Here is a 16045-nt window from a genome sequence, read left to right on the forward strand (position 1 = left end):
AACTAAAAAATAACCAAACAAAACTCTAAGGACACCAATTGAAAAAAGTACATGTTTGGACCTTTCAGGAATTTGTCCTTATTGCAGATTTATTCATTAAAAATATTTTTATTGCCAAACACAATATGCCAATAACATTCAATCTAATTATAAAAGTAGGACCCCTCCCCACCCAGCACCCTCATACTCCCTGGGGTTGGAAATCCCCTTCTCTTTTCCATATTTGTGGCAAGGTATCCTATGAATGTATGTATATCCCTATGTTATTGCTGTCATTCCGGGCTCTTGAATTCCTCAAGCAGTACATTGAGTGGGATGAGCAGAACCGTTTCTGGGTGGCTGGAGGGCTTTGGGGCTGGAATTTTCTCATTTCAAATGAGCCTTAGATGGGACCTCTGTGGGAGCCTGTGAGGGGTCCTTCCAGTGACTTCTGTGTGGCGACCAGATTGTATGGCTGTAAGTAGCCCACCTGTCTTCTTTTTCTGTCCAGATAGCCACCATCCTGGACTGCCACGCAGCCACTCTGCAACGGAAGGCTGACCGAGAGGTCTTCTTTATGAACACCCAGAGCATCGTGCAGTTGGTTCAGAGGTGAATCCTGGGCCCTCCGTGGGGTGTGGTTGATACACCGAATCAGCCTGTGTGTTGCACCAGGGTGACGCTCTGGGTTCTCTTAAGAGGAGGTTCAAACTGGCAGAAAGCATGTGGGTTGTAAAGACCCCAGTTACAGCCCTGGCATAGTCATTCTTAACAGTAGAACCTCTCTCTGGCAAGGAACTTTCTTTAGTGAATCTCAGTTTGCCAGTTTGAAAATGGGAATAAAAATACCCCACACATAATAAATCATTCCAAGTTGTGAGCAGATTAATTTTTGTAAAGTGCTGATATTGAGTCCTTGTAGCAGCTTCGACTCTGAGACAATGTGACAAAATGGCTTTATGCGCCTGCAAAGGATTATACAAATTATCATTTCGGTTTTGGGGCATCATTGCAAAGGAGGATTGATGAAGAATTTGTATTTTACCTTAAATAGCTATTGAGCAGAGAAACTGAGTCTGATGATAAACAGAACTGCCATTTTGCATGAAAAATCTCAGCAAGAAAGCTTTGCTTATAAAGACAATTGAAGACTTGAGCGAGTTAATTCAGCTCTTGTGTACTGTCTTCTAGAAACGGTCAGAGATGCAGAGATCATAGGCCTGTAGGGGACAGTCCTTCTCTTCAGGGGACTCCCTAGCTCCTGGGGAGTCATACTGACAATACAGGATTGCAGCTGAGGACAGGGGTCTTGGTGTGGATTCCCCAAAAAGAGAAAGTTTCACAGACAAGGCCTAGGAAGGCATTCCTCCTGAGGATACTTCAACTGTTAACCTTAAACCTGTTCTTTAGCTTCAGAGAAACAGCTAGAATAAATGAACCAATAAATTTCTCAAACTCCCTAGCAGATTTTTCTGTGTGGAACATAAATATCAAATATCTCTCCTATGCTGTGTGTGTATTTTTAATCACGTTTGAATCAATGAGCGCTTCAGGTCCTTCTGTTGCTCTTTGGTGGTGTTGGGGTTAAGCTGGTTTCCACTTCTCTAAAACGCGGTGTTATATCTCCTAAGAAACTTCATTCCTTGTGTTCAGAAATGATTTAGAAGAGGAAATGGTTTAGGGACCGTCAGGTTAAAATTTGGTTTTAAAGGGGAAGTGAAATTTACACAGAACTCTTTTGGCAAATGTTAAGCTTTGTTTTTTTCCCCAAATGTTCTTCATATATCGGATGCTTAATTGAAAATTTTTGTTTTCAACCATGCATGCAAGGCTGACCCCTTTCAGCATCAGTTCTGTAAGTGTTTTTTTCTCTCTCTGGGGACGGGGCAAGTGCCATCCAAAGGTCCAGTCTTGGCCTCTGGTTTGATGTATGACCTTGGGCAAGTCACTGTTCTCTTTGGCTTATAGAGTTAGAGCCAGTGAACCAACTCACACATCCCTCCCAGACCTAAGGATTAAGATACTTTATTAGTTTTCTTCTTTTTGAAATCCTAGAAGCCCTGGCTGTAGATATTCGGGCTCCCCCAGAAGTGGAGTTGATCACTGAAGCAGCCTTTTTTTGCTCCCCAGATACCGTAGTGGGACCCCTGGCTACATGAAGGCAGTGGTGTTGGATCTTCTGCGAAGATATTTGCAAGTTGAGCACCATTTCCAACAAGGCAAGAGTCGCCACTGGCACTGGTGACAAACCCACAGGGCGGGCAGGGCCCCAAGTCTTATCCCCTTGCGGCCTTTTGTCTCCCTGTAGCCCACTACGACAAGTGTGTGATAAACCTCAGGGAACAGCTGAAGCCAAATATGTCCCACGTGCTGGACTGCATCTTCTCCCATGCGCAGGTGGCTAAGAAGAACCAGCTGGTGATCATGTTGATTGTAAGTAGGAAAGGGCACCCTGTACCCAGAGCCGGGGTAGCTCAGGGGTCTGCAGACTTTTCCTGGAAAGAACTAGAGTAAATATTTTAGGTTTCTCTGGTCATATGGTCTCTGGCCTAATCTCTCAAAGCTGCCTTTGTGCAACATAAACAAGTGGGCATGACTGTGGGCATGATAAACATTATAAAACCAGTCAGTGGGTGCAATTTGTCAGTCCTTGGAGGGGATCATAACCGACACTCACAAAACACCTACTATATGCCAGGCACTCCTGACGTACTTGGGGCAAGGCATATTATGCCTCATCTATAAAATGAAGATCATGATAGTGACTCCTCAGTGGTTTGGGAAAATTTGGGGAGCTGAATGTCAATAGTCTAGCTGCTGGCCATTAATAGTGATGCAGTGAGACTTAGATGTGTTTTCCTTCTTACTTGGTGCTTAGGGCACGTTTTGGAGTGGACGAATGGGTGAATGAATGTGTGCGGGGTACACAGTGGAAAGGGATAAGGGTATGAGCATCAGGCTGTACCAGGTAGCTGTCTGGTTTGCCAGGACACTGCACCTCTGGCAGAGGGTGAGAGCTGGCATGTTTCCTTCTGGTGAAACAAGCCACTTGGATTCTGTTTCCTCCCCCAAAGGATGAGCTCTGTGGCCCAGACCCTTCCCTGTCAGAGGAGCTGACCTCCATCCTCAACGATCTCACTCAGCTGAGCAAGAGCGAGCACTGCAAAGTAGCCCTCAGAGCCAGACAGGTAGGATTATGTCGGGTGGTTCCCACTTTGCATAGGCGTCTTGGGGTGCTGCCCTCCCCTCCATGCTTGACCTCCACTGTGCACAGCCCCTCTGCTGCTGTCCCATGTCCTACCTGATGGGCCCAGCCCTTGGCTCCTCCCCTGTAAAGTTGGCTCAACCCAGCCTCTCTGTCCTCTCCCCCTGCAGATCCTGATTGCCTCCCACCTCCCCTCCTACGAGCTGAGGCACAACCAGGTGGAGTCCATTTTCTTGTCTGCCATTGACATGTACGGCCACGAATTCTTCCCGGACAACCTCAAGGTGAGGCTGTCTCCATCCACCTCCACAGAGCACATGCTGTGGCCCAGGTGGAGCCCTGGGGGACACAGGTACCCCATGTCCTCAGCATGCTGGCACTCAGGTGCGAGACAGAGTCACAAATGCCAGTGGTTTAGTCTGATGTGACCAGAGCTGCCCCAAGGGGGCTACAAGAGGGGCTCGGGTAGAAGGCCGGCCCGGGAGGTATGACTTAAAATTCAGGTGTGATGGAGCATTTTTGGAAGCTAGGAGCCTCACATGGCTGAGTCAGGGGTTCATATTACCAGGTCCTCCTTGTCCTAACTCTGGCTCATTTACAAGCTTCCAGGTACCCACTCTGCATCTGAAACTGGGAGCCCTCCAGGTGCAGCCAGCCCAGGGCTGCTTCCGCTTTTGGCTCTTATAGGCCTGGGGCCCTGGCAGCATTTCATGATAACACCGCTGGCTTCTGCCTCCTGCTCCCACTCTTCCCCCTCATCTGACTGTTGGTTAAAATATTTTAACATCTTTTTTTCCTTTTTTACCTTATTTCCTGTAGAAATTAATACTCTCAGAAACGACCATATTTGATGTCCTGCCCACTTTCTTCTATCACACTAACAAAGTGGTCTGCATGGCATCTTTGGAGGTAAGTGGGAAAGGCCCATGTAACAGCACAGTACCACACCTGCCAGTTCTAGCCTCCATGCACTTGATCCCAGGCCACATGCCTTACAAACATGATCTCATCATTCTCCCAATAAGGTAGGTACCCCTACTATCCCCATTTTACAGAGGAGGGAACTGAGGCTCAGAGACATCAGACAACTTGTTCAAGGCCACACAGCTAGGAAGTGGCAGAACCAGGGTTCATACTAGATCTGTCTTAGTCCAGAGTCCTTGCTGGTAACTGCTGCTATCTCATTGGCCATTCCTGCCTCTCCCAGGCAGGGCACAGTTAAAACATTAACCCTCAAGAGCCGAGGCCAAGTCACCTCGTCCAAACTTTCCAACTCACCTATATCAAATACCTTTGAAAGACTTCCACGTAGAACTACAAGAGCCGGAAGGGCCTAGGTGACAATTTAAGATGACCTCCCTGTTTGATAGGGCAGAGAAGGGATGACCAGCAGCAAAACCCAGATTAGAGCTCAGTCATCTTGCTTCAGCTTCAATCTTCCTTAATTCAGGGGCTGAAGGGTGTTTTGTGTTAAGGCATCACGGTGTTTAATCTGTTCTTTCAGAATCCTTTCAAGGAAATACGTGATGTCCTATGTTTTCAACCTCTTTTCCTCTGATAGTCCCCATTCCCTGTTCTGCCATCTTATAGGCCCTGTGAGTCTCCCATCCTGTTGCCAGGAGGTTGTCTGGGTCTCCATGGAGACCATTTAGGGCTTGTGAGCATATCACAGCCCACAGAGTCTCCTGGGCCTACAGTTTTTACTCCCTCCCTGGTTTCAACTCAGAGAATCCTCCTCAGGTCCCACTTTGTTTCCAGCAGTGAGACCCAGTACAGCTCTTTGATACTTCAATTTTCAGTGTATTTATTGAGACCTACTGTGTGCCAAGTGCTGGAGATATAGCAGGGAACAGCCATAGTTTTTGCCTTCTGGAGCTTCTCTGGTTGGGGAGAGGCATATGTTAAAATTCTTTTAATTACACATGGGGAAGGGCTGCAGTGGGAAAATAGGGTTATGGTGAGAATTGGACAGCACGATTTCATCTTACCAGGAGACTCAACTTAGGCTTTGATGAGAACATGATATGAAAGCAAGCATCTGAAGAGTGAGTAGGAATTGGTGGAAGGGAGAAGGGGAAAGAGCTCAGTCAGTGGGAACAGCTATGTAAAGGTTGGAGGTGCGTGACCTTTGGCAAGTTGCTTTTCTTCTCTAGACTTAGATTCTCGTGCTTTAGGTGGGGGCAATAACATCTATCTCACAGGATAATTTGAAGGTAAATGAGTAAACACCTGAAGTGGATATTGGTCACCATTGCCACCTGTTATCCAAGCACCTATCCTATTTGGGGGGGCCCTATGTCAGGTGAAAAGCAGCAGCCCACCTTCTTTTTGAAGTGCGGAATCCCATTTATTTCTGTTAGAGAATTTTCTAGAGTTCTGTGCACAGTCCATCACTTCGTTCAGATTTATGGAACATAGTCCAACCTTTTCTCCATGACTCAAGATGAGTATTGCACTTGGTGTTTTGAGAAGTGCAGAGATTTGTCCCTGCTTTAAATGTGTCTGGCACCCCCAAGACCACCCTTAGGTATGATGATTCCCTAGGAAGATTCATAGGGCATAGCATACAGTTATGCTCACAGGTGTGTGTGACTTATTATAGCAAAAGGACACAAAACAATCAGCAGGGAGAAGAGGCACACGGGGCGAAGAGCAGAGGAAACAAGGCACAAGCTTCCACTGGTCCTCCAGGCACTTCCAATTCTTTGAGCAGCGACTTGTGACAATGCATGTGAAGTGAAGCTCATTAGAGACTCAGCGCCCAGGGTTTTTATATGTAGGGCACCCCCTGCCTAGCACGTACCAAAATTCTAAACTCCTAGAAAGAAAGCACATGTTGAACATAAATCATAGTGTTTGAGCAGTTTAGGCACCGTGAACCATTCTTATCAGGGCGTAGTGGGAACTTTTCTAAAATCCAAGTTCCTAGATGCTAGCCAAGGACCAACCTTGAAGCAAGCCTTTCATAGAATAGCAGTTAGCCCTGCTGTGTTACCTCTACACAGTCTTTGTATTCTCTGTTTAGTTAAAAAAACTCTCAGTGCTAAAACCCTAGAACCGTGTTGTTCAATATGGCAGCTACTGGTCACATGTGGCGAGTGCCACTTGAAATGCGGCTAGTCTGAATTGAGCTGCGCTCTAAGTGTAAAATACAGTCTCGTATGGAGAAAGAATTTAAAATGCCTCAATAATTTTTATGTTGATCACCTGCTGAAATGAGAATATTTTAGGTATTGGGGATGAAATGAAATTATTAAAATTATTTTTACCTGTTGCCTTTTTTTAAGTTGCTACTAAAAAATTTTAAGTTAAAATTACATACGTGGCTCATGTTATATTTCTGTTGGACAGTGTTACTCTAGAAGAGGAGTTGGCAAACTACAGCTCGTAGGCCACACCTGCCCCCCACTCTGTTTTTGTAAATAAAGTTTTATTGGAACAGCCATGCCCATTTATTTACATATCGTCCATGGCTGCTCCTGTGACACCACAGCAGAACTGAGTAGTTGAGACAGAGATGATATATCACACAAAGGCTAAAATATTTACTGTCTAGTCCTTTGCAGAGAAATTAACATTCAGAAATGTGAACAAATTTGCTTTTAACTATTGCTTAGAGATCGTTTCTCCAACCTGAGTTTCCTCGGGTTTCAAGGGTAGTCCGCTGTGCCCTCTGAGAAAATGTCCCCTGTGCTTCTGCTCCATTAGGTTTATGTGCGGAGGGCCTACATTGCCTATGAGTTAAACAGCCTACAGCATCGGGAGCTCCCGGATGGCACCTGCGTGGTGGAGTTCCAGTTCATGCTCCCCATCTCCCACCCAAACCGGTATGGAGTGGTCCGTACCCAGGACGGGGAAGAGGGGGGGCTCGTGTTTCTTTTCTCCCTGACTGTCATAGTCCTGTCTCTGGAGGGACCCAGCAAGTATGTCTGGAAACACTGCTGGGGCGATGTCGGGGACACCACTTCCCCACCGTGGCATCTGCCTGCATTCTGTTCTCTCACCTACAAAATGGAGATAATCCGATGCCTGCCTCATACACCTGGCACTGTCCGGTATGATAGCCACTACCCACATGTGGCCTATTTAAATTAAAATGAGTGGAAATTAAAAATTCAGTTCCTTAGTCATACCAGCTGCATTTAAAGTGCTCAGTAGGCGTAGGCGGCCTGCGGCTGCCATATTGGACAGTACAGCTGTAGAACGTTCCATCACCACAGAGAGTTCTATTGAACAGTGCTATCAGAGGCCATTTTGAAAAGCAGATGAGATGAGGCTCTCACAGCATTTAAGACAGTGCCTGGCACACAGAAAGTCGTCGACGTACGATAGAGATCCCTGTGATGATGATGTCCGACACCATTGTCACTGTCCCCCTGGCACGCCGTTGGTCAAGCCTCCACTAGAGTGCTCCCACACTCTATTTTAGTCAGCCCTCACCATCAGTCAAGAATTTGTTCTCATCTTCGTTTTGTAGATGAGCCCTAGGGACTTCACTTCCAAATTACAGGAACATGAGCCCAGGTCATGCTTTCACCTCAGAGGTCTTTCCAGAGCATTTGAGGGCCCTCCAGAGCTGGCAGCATGGGCACATGTGTTGTTATTTCCGGATCCCCACGATATTCTCAGTTGGGGACGTCATGGTATGTCTTTGCTGCTTACTCACTGTCTCATTTCTAATCCATCTTATTGCAGGACCCGAAATACCACTCTGATCAGGTAGAGTGTGGTATCTTCTATAAGGCAATCTGTCTACCTGGGATGTGGCACATTCTCATTCACTTCCTCATCATCCTTCTGTTTCTGGTTCTCATGGGAGTTCCCAAAGGCCTTGCTTGTGGCTAGAATGGTCTCATCATGATTTAGGTGTTGAGTTGATCAGATTTTGTATCTCTACGGGCAACAGGGTCCATGCTTTCTTGAAGCCTGGAATTTTCTGTTCTTTTGGGATTTAAAAAAATGATTCTCTTTCCTTTGGTTTCAAGAACAAAGGTGTTGCTCTGTTATGGATGAGGGAAAGAAGTACTTCCCCATGGGTCACCTCCATTCATATTTATCATTTATTTTTACCCTTCTTATTTCCAGGGGAGAAAAAAGGATTGTGATATTTTGCCCCATGAAGAGAAAAGGGGACTGATTGCTAATGGCCTGGAATCATTTTGGGCACTGTGGGAGGTGTGATGTGAGAACTTTTGATTTGTCGCCCCTGAGGAGGATTCTTTTTCAATTTCGTTGTCTCTGAAGCTCAACTAGGTTAGGAAAGGAAGGGCGGCTGTCATGAAGCCTGTGGGTCGGTCACACCTTGTTTTTAGGAAGGACCTACTTGTGTGTCAGGGTTATTGCTTCTGACCCTCGGCATGGGCACAGTATCCTGTTTTCACCCAGAAAGATGTCGATGGCCTGGTGGGATTCCCTGACTCACTCAGGTTCTCACCGTTGCTTTTAGCTGGAAGTGCCAGAAGCTTTGGGGCCTGTGGCCTCAGAGGAGACCCCACCTGCAGCTGCCCCACAACCCTACTCTAAAATGACTCTGGGAAAAGCCACGAGGAATGAAGCCTCATCTCCCAGCAGGACCTGACTAGACCCTCCACACCTGTGTCTATAGAGCCAGGCGTGTCGAGAATTGGGTCAGGAGACCATGGGGAAGACAGATGGGAGGACAGCAAGGGTTTCACGTGGCCTGCAGCCAGGACTTAGGTCCGGAGCAAGTGGGGCTGTGAGCATGGCCTTTGCCTAAGGGGTGCTATTCTAGCCCACTGGTTGTTGTCCTACAGGAAAACGGGCCAGCGAGGCCAAACCTTTCCATGTTTTTTCAAGAGGAGGAAAGCATCTAGATTTAAAAAAATCTACAATTCCTCAATTTGCTATATGGGCAGGGAATTAATGTATAGGGATATATTTAAAATGCTACATAAACCAAAGTCAAACAGAGGGCTGAATTCAGCCCATGCTGCCATGCCAGTTTGCTACCCCTGCATTTCGTCATGCAGAGCAGAGGGCCTGGATGATGATTTCAGAAGTATCTAACAGGAAGGCACATAGCCCCTGCTTCACCTGGGTCAAGGGTCCCTAAGGGAACCGCCAGGTTCCATGATACAGTAGGAAGATTTACAGGACTCAGTAGATAGCCATGCTCACCCCTGTGACTTATTACAGCAAAAGGACACAAAATACAGTCAGCAAAGGAAAAAGGGGTATGGAGTCAAGTCCAGAGGAAACCAGACACAAGCTTCCAAGAGTCTTCTCCCAGTGCAGTCACACAAGATGTGCTTCATTCCCCCAGCAAAGAGTTGTGACCACATGTGATATGCTGTCTAGCTGCTGATTAGAGATTCAGCGCCCAGGGTTTTCAGTGGGAGCTGGTCATGCCCGCACCCTCTGCTGAACACATACCCAAGTCCCAGAGTCCAGAGGGAAAGCAGGTGCTCAGCATAAATGACACCGTACAAACAACTAGGGCACAGTGACCTTCCCTTATCACTTAGGGAGTAGTGGGAACCCTCCTCCAATTCAAGTTCTTAGATGCCATCCAAAGCCCAGCCTTGCAAGCAGGTCTCCTTTCCAGGAGGGCAGCCTCAGGCCTGCTCTGTTGACTCTTGTCTATACCCCATCTGATAAACAACCCCCTTGTTTGATTCTAGGACCCAGTTCTAATGACCCCAAATGGCCCACTTGGATCTGCTCCTGGTGAGCAGCCAGCCCTGGGAGCAGTGGCCGGCTGAACTCTAATGGGCTGATGGCCTTGGGGCCAGGTTTGGTTCCTGGCCCCGTCAAGGGCAGGTGTAATGGCTTGGGAGGGCTTAAGGGAGCAGAGGCTTGGAGTATCACTTGAGAAGCCTGCCCCTCACCAGGCTCCCGGGGCTGGGGCTCTCCAAGAGAAACTGTCACTGAGAGTTTTCCTTCTTTGTACCGAGTTCACTACTTTGGATTTACCTGGGAATTATGTTGGGGCTGGACACGTATGCCTATATGCAAGCATCATTCATTCATTTACTCACATGTTGAGCTCTTAGTCCTCAGCCCCTGGCCCTGACCTCTGTACCCTCCACCCCCAATTTTAAGCACCCATTTTGGGGGGCAGCTCTAATGCTGGTCTGGTTCACTGAAGTTTCCAGGGCAGGAACAGCTCTTGAAGCCAGATCTGTGAACAGAGGCCTCATTGACTTCACTTCCCATCCCCCTGCAGGATAGCCATGCCTGTCAACGTCACCAACCCCGACCTGCTGAGGCACAGCACTGAGCTCTTCATGGACAGTGGCTTCTCTCCCCTGTGCCAGCGGCTGGGGGCCATGGTCGCCTTCAGGAGATTCGAGGAATTCACCAGGTACCCAGCATGGCCTGGCCTCCCAAACACCCTGAGCAGAAGAGCCAAGCATGGTTTCCCTGACCCCCCTACCTGTTCATGTAACGCATGGGGTGGGGGTGGCCCAGACACATGGCGCAGCGAGTTAATAATATAATATCAGTGTAGCCAAGAGAGTGGGCTTCTGTGTGAGCCTGCCTGCACTTGAATTCTGGCTCCGAGCTTCCTAACTGTGAGACTCTGAGCAAATTACTTAACTCTCTGTACCTTAGTTTTGTTATTTGTATAATAAGAATAAGAGAAGGACCTACTTCATAGGATCACCAAGATAATTGACCAAGGTAGTGCATATTAAATATTGTATTTAAAGTATAATCGATAGTAAATAACATTTTCAATAAATGTCAGCAATCAGTCCTATTATTATCGCACTCTTTTGAATTGTTCCTGCATATTATCCATCATGCTTTGATTGTCTTATATCTTCACAGCAACCTTAGGATGTGTAGTGGTTACTTCTGTTATTCTCAGTTGACTAGGAGAGATGAGGAGAGGTTTTGAGGGTCTCCTAGACAGTAAAAGGGGGGCCCCAGCTGATGCCCCAGAGTTTGGACAGCCTTTCTTTTATTCACACTTTAAGACAACATGGGCTTATTCTTCCTTTTTGGAAAAGACCCCATCAGTGGTGCCTTGGAAATAAATGGTCAGGAACCAAATGAGCTCTGTGCAGAGTTGGATGAGCTTGTGGGGCAGTGGTTGGGAAAGAGGAAGGGCCTGGGTCTGATCTACAACCCTGTGGAGGAAGCAGCCCCTCAGCTCTCCCTCTCTGCCCCATGCCCCCAGGAACTTCGACGAAGTCATCTCCTGCTTTGCCAACGTGCTCACCAACACCCCCATCCTCAGCAAGGCCCAAACCTCTTTGTACCCTGAGGATGATGGCAAGGTAAGTGTCTGAGCAGGGAGCAAGCAGAGGAGGGGGCGGGCTGCGGCCCCAGGTCTTTCTATCACTCACTTTTGTTTATTACTCCTAGAACCTGAGAGAAGAGCCAATCCACATCTTGAATGTGGCCATACAGTATGCGGACCACCTGGAGGATGAGGAGCTGGTGCCGATTTTACGGACGTTTGTACAGTCCAAGGTAGACTGGGCATGCCTCTGGTTCTGTGTCCCTGTGAGCGGAGCATCGTCTTGGTGAGATGTCTCATGCCTGAGACCTGCTGAGTGCTTCAGAGCCATAGACTTGGCTTCCATTCCTAGCTCTACTACTCCTCGTTGCCAATGACCTTGGGAAGAGGTGGCCGAATGTGGCAGAGCCTCAGCTTCTTTCCATAACATGAGGGAGGCATTTCTCTCCCCCAGGGTGTTGCAATGACAAAATGACACACAGTATATATGTCACTTAGCACAGAAGACACATTCAATAAATAGTTTGAGGTTTGGGGAAAATGTTTTTGTTGGAATAACCCAGAAAACTCACAATTTTAAAATGGTCACTTACATTGACATTTATATATGCAAATAACTGCAGGTTGCTTTTACAAACATGTGGTGATCATTGCCAGCATATATTCTCACTGTGGCAGCAGGAACAATGCTTATGTATGCTCAGGGACCTCAGCCACAAACAGATGTGGAGCATCTTGGCAAATGCAGGTAGTAGAAAGAGTAGAAAGGTGCTATGTGACCTTAGGCAGGTAACTGTACCTCTCTGATCTTCGGTTTCTTCATCTGTAAAATGGGATGCTGAGATTCTTAGCTCATAAATTAAACACTGTCTGCATATTAGTTCTTGGCCGTCATGACTTGGTCTTTAAGAATACTCGGAAGTTTTCCATTGTTACTTTTTAGTCCATTCCTTTGTATTTGTGTTGTATTCCCTGTATTATCTTGGTGGAAGGGACAACTCTTACCTCCTCTAACTTGGCATCCCTCAAATGACATGGCCTGGTGCTTCCTGGACAGGAGACAGACCAATGATACTGAGTCGTGGATAAAGCCATGAAAGCTTGTGGACATCATTGTTAATGATTTACTTAGCCTTTCCTTGGTTAATCAACAGTTAATGATGTTCACTGTAGAAAATGTTTGAGGTGTAGACAAATCTGAAAAGTAAGTTTTAAAACAAAACCCACAGTCCCACCAGCCAGAGGCCACTGTGAAAATACTGGTATAGTTTTCCCAGCCTGTTCCTTCTTGACATAACCGATGCCTTTACTGGATTTTCATCTTGGCAGCCTGTAGCCCAGATAAGGTGACATTAGAACTGATTGGAAGCTCACCTGCCTCTCTAAACAAATGACACTCAGGATATTTGGTTCAGTGAAGTCGGTGGGAGGAGTGTCAGAATCACCTGTGGAAAGTGTGGAGCACCACATCATGGATGTCATGTGGCTATGGAAAGGGAAGAAACCATTTTCTAAATACCAACCCAGGAAGATATTCATGAGCTAGGAAAGATTAAGTGTGGGTATCTCTGTACAAATAAAGCGTGTGTGTGTGTGTGTGTGTGTGTGTGTGTGTGTGTGTGTGTGTGTGTGTGTATGTGTGTGTAGAGAGAGAGAGACAGACAGACAGAGATATCCTGAAGAGAGGACAGCTAGAAGAATATATACCTACTAGGAGACAGGAAAGAAATGTTATGTTATATATTTCTACATGACTTAAAATTTTTTACATTAAGCAGATACATGTGTACATTGACATACACACATTTACATATACATTCATACATGCACATGTACACATTCATGCACACCTTTAGTTGAAAACCAAAAAAATAAGGTTCCCATAACCAGGCTCATTTCCCCACATGAGAATCCTCTTCATTTTCCAGTTTCTCCTGTTCGCTTTCCAGCCTATATCCCATTAATTTCAGTCCTTTGTGCATATCTATTTATCTCTTTAAGAAATGGGCAAAGACTATTCATTTCCCCTAATAATTTTTCTTACCATATAAACAAATTAATATCCTTAGGGTTTTTTGTTTTGTTTTGTTTTTGTTTTTTTTTTTGTCTTTTGGGTTTTTTTCTTTCTCTATAAAACTATATTTGATAGTATTTCTTTTGTTTAAGGGAAGACTAGAAACAGTTTTGTACTTTTCTTGCATGGTTTTTTTTACTGAAGTCTAACATACAGAAAAGTGGACAAATCATAAATGTATAGCCTGATGATTGTTCACAGTGAATTCCCAAGTCTAACCAGCATTCAGATCAAGAAATGAATGTTTCTGGCCCCTTCTTGAGTCCCATTCTGGCCTCTACACCTTCCCACCCCCCCACAGAGATGATCGACCACTGTTCTAACTTCTAACAATAGAGCTTAGTTTGGTCTGTTCTTGAATTTTGGGTAAGTGAATAATTGACTCATCTTTTTCTTCTTCTGTTTAATATAAGAAAGAGTGCCCCTTCCTACCAGTTTCATTAAAGATTTCATGAAACGTTAAAAAAATGTATGTATGTATTTTTAATATAACAGCTTTATTGAATATAATTCACATACCCCACTGTTCTTACATTTAAAGTGTACAGTTCAATGTTTCTTGACATATTTATAGAGTTATATAAGCATCATTATTATTATATTTTAGACCATTTTCATCACCCCCTTCTCCAAGCCCTGTACCAGTTAGCAGTTGCTGCCTATTTTTCTTCAATCCAACACCTTCCCCTGCTGCCATAGGCGACTACTAATCTCCTTTCTAACTCCACGGATTTGCTTTTTCTGAATATTTCATGTAAGTGGAATCATGAAATATGAGGTCTCTTGTGAATGGCATCTTTCACTCAGCATAATGTTTTCAAAGTTCATCCATGTGGTAACATGTATCAGGACTTCATTCCTTTTTGTGGCTAAATACAGTTCTATTGTGTGTTTGGTTTTTAATACAGAAAAACATCCTTGTGGATTACGGACTCCGAAGAATCACATTCCTGATCGCCCAAGAGGTCAGTCTGATTTGCAGTGCATCATATGAGTCTTTTCTGTTCTCCAAGACTCAGTGCCATTCATTTGACATTTACTCTGTAGATTGGAGTGGGAGAGATCAATTGCTAGAGAAAAGATGGCTTTCCAAATGAGTCATTCTAGAAGCAGATGGGGTTATTGTTAAAAACAAGTGTACAAATGTTCAAATGAGTCTTGCTTGATTTAATTGTCTTTTGTATGGATTTCTTTTTGCAGAAAGAATTTCCCAAGTTTTTCACATTCAGAGCAAGAGATGAGGTATGACCGAAAGCAATATTTGTTCTCTCTCCTCTGACCTTTTTTGACATTCAGGAAGAATATCCCTGTCCTCAAGGTATTCCTGTGTTCTAGAACATGGCAACTTTTGTGTAGACTCTGGCCTTCTTCTGGGGTTTTATTTCCAATAAGAACCCTGTATTTCTATGTGGAACTCAGACCTCACGCCTCCCGCCCTCTCAGCCTTCGCTACAAACACCTCACATGGACAATTTTTGTACTTGCTGGAAGACTCAGTAAGATGGTCCTCCCAACCTCTTTTACTTATGTTCTTCTAGAACAGTGGTTGGCAAACTATGGCTTATAGGCTGGCCACCTATTGTTATAAACAAAGTCTGATTGGAACATGGCCATACCCATGTGATCACATATGGTCTGCTGTGGCTCTCTCAAGTAGTCATGACAGACTTTGTGGTCCATCAGCCCTCTGTCTTTTTAAGGAAGAGTTTGCTGATCTCTCTTCTAGAACAGATGGACTCAGTCCCAACATAGATTCAGGACTCTACCAGATTCAGAATTTTGTATTTTAGTTTGTCCAAAGCCTTCTCTAGTTAAGACCCATCCTTTCTCTAGCTGCTTCATTTTTCTCTCCAGTTCAGTCTCCAGCACTGTCAGTTGTTTCTCTCTGGCCAGTTTCCACAAAGAAACCGGGAGTAGTGATTTTTAAGACATGCTCTGTGCTGTGGCAGATCAAGATCAGCTTGTTTGTGCTGGCAGGTGCTGGGGTCTAGCTGGGCTTATCTGGGCACCAGGAGGCTTATGCCAGTATACCAGACTTGCATGCTGTGGCTGTCCTCCGGACCTTCACAACATCTCAGATCTCTTGAGTCCTGGACATTGCTTCTAGTTAGGTGACACAATGACTGAGTGCTAAACCTGTAGACACCAGGGGTTTGCAGAGCAGGGTGCGGACCAAGCAGGCTCGTGGCCCCAGTGTCAAACTCGGTGTGTGTATGCGTGTCTGTCTGTCTAATCTCTCTGATCTTCTGCAGTTTGCAGAAGATTGCATTTACCGTCACCTGGAGCCTGCCCTGGCCTTCCAGCTGGAGCTTAGCCGGATGCGCAATTTTGATCTGAAGGCCATGCCCTGTGCCAACCACAAGATGCATCTTTACTTGGGCGCTGCCAAGGTGAAGGAAGGTGCAGAAGTGACAGACCACAGGTTCTTCATCCGCGCCATCATCAGGCACTCAGACCTGATTACAAAGGTAAAATGTCACAGGACGTTTCTTTCTCCCTCTGAACTTGTCACTCATACGTGCTGGCTTTCCCTTTGTTGAGTTCCTGCTCTGTGCCAGGCCCTGGGCTTCACACTAGA

At 45.7% G+C, this 16045-nt stretch overlaps 1 protein-coding gene across 8 annotated transcripts in view; it reads left to right on the forward strand.

Annotated features, from left to right (window-relative positions):
• Nucleotides 1–16045, forward strand: part of ACACB (acetyl-CoA carboxylase beta) — a 104263-nt gene that overhangs the window by 62690 nt on the left and 25528 nt on the right. For all 8 annotated transcript variants that reach the window (XM_036220361.1, XM_036220358.1, XM_036220360.1 and 5 more), the window contains 13 exons: nt 491–591; nt 2110–2198; nt 2288–2412; nt 3054–3167; nt 3355–3468; nt 4004–4093; nt 6893–7011; nt 10371–10508; nt 11331–11430; nt 11519–11626; nt 14376–14432; nt 14668–14709; nt 15720–15935. In XM_036220361.1, the coding sequence (XP_036076254.1) occupies nt 491–591; nt 2110–2198; nt 2288–2412; nt 3054–3167; nt 3355–3468; nt 4004–4093; nt 6893–7011; nt 10371–10508; nt 11331–11430; nt 11519–11626; nt 14376–14432; nt 14668–14709; nt 15720–15935 (1413 nt within the window). The remainder of the gene's footprint in view (nt 1–490; nt 592–2109; nt 2199–2287; nt 2413–3053; nt 3168–3354; nt 3469–4003; nt 4094–6892; nt 7012–10370; nt 10509–11330; nt 11431–11518; nt 11627–14375; nt 14433–14667; nt 14710–15719; nt 15936–16045) is intronic.

The sequence above is a fragment of the Rousettus aegyptiacus genome, unplaced genomic scaffold, assembly GCF_014176215.1.
Source record: "Rousettus aegyptiacus isolate mRouAeg1 unplaced genomic scaffold, mRouAeg1.p scaffold_m13_p_5, whole genome shotgun sequence".
In the NCBI taxonomy this organism is placed as follows: Eukaryota; Metazoa; Chordata; class Mammalia; order Chiroptera; family Pteropodidae; genus Rousettus; species Rousettus aegyptiacus.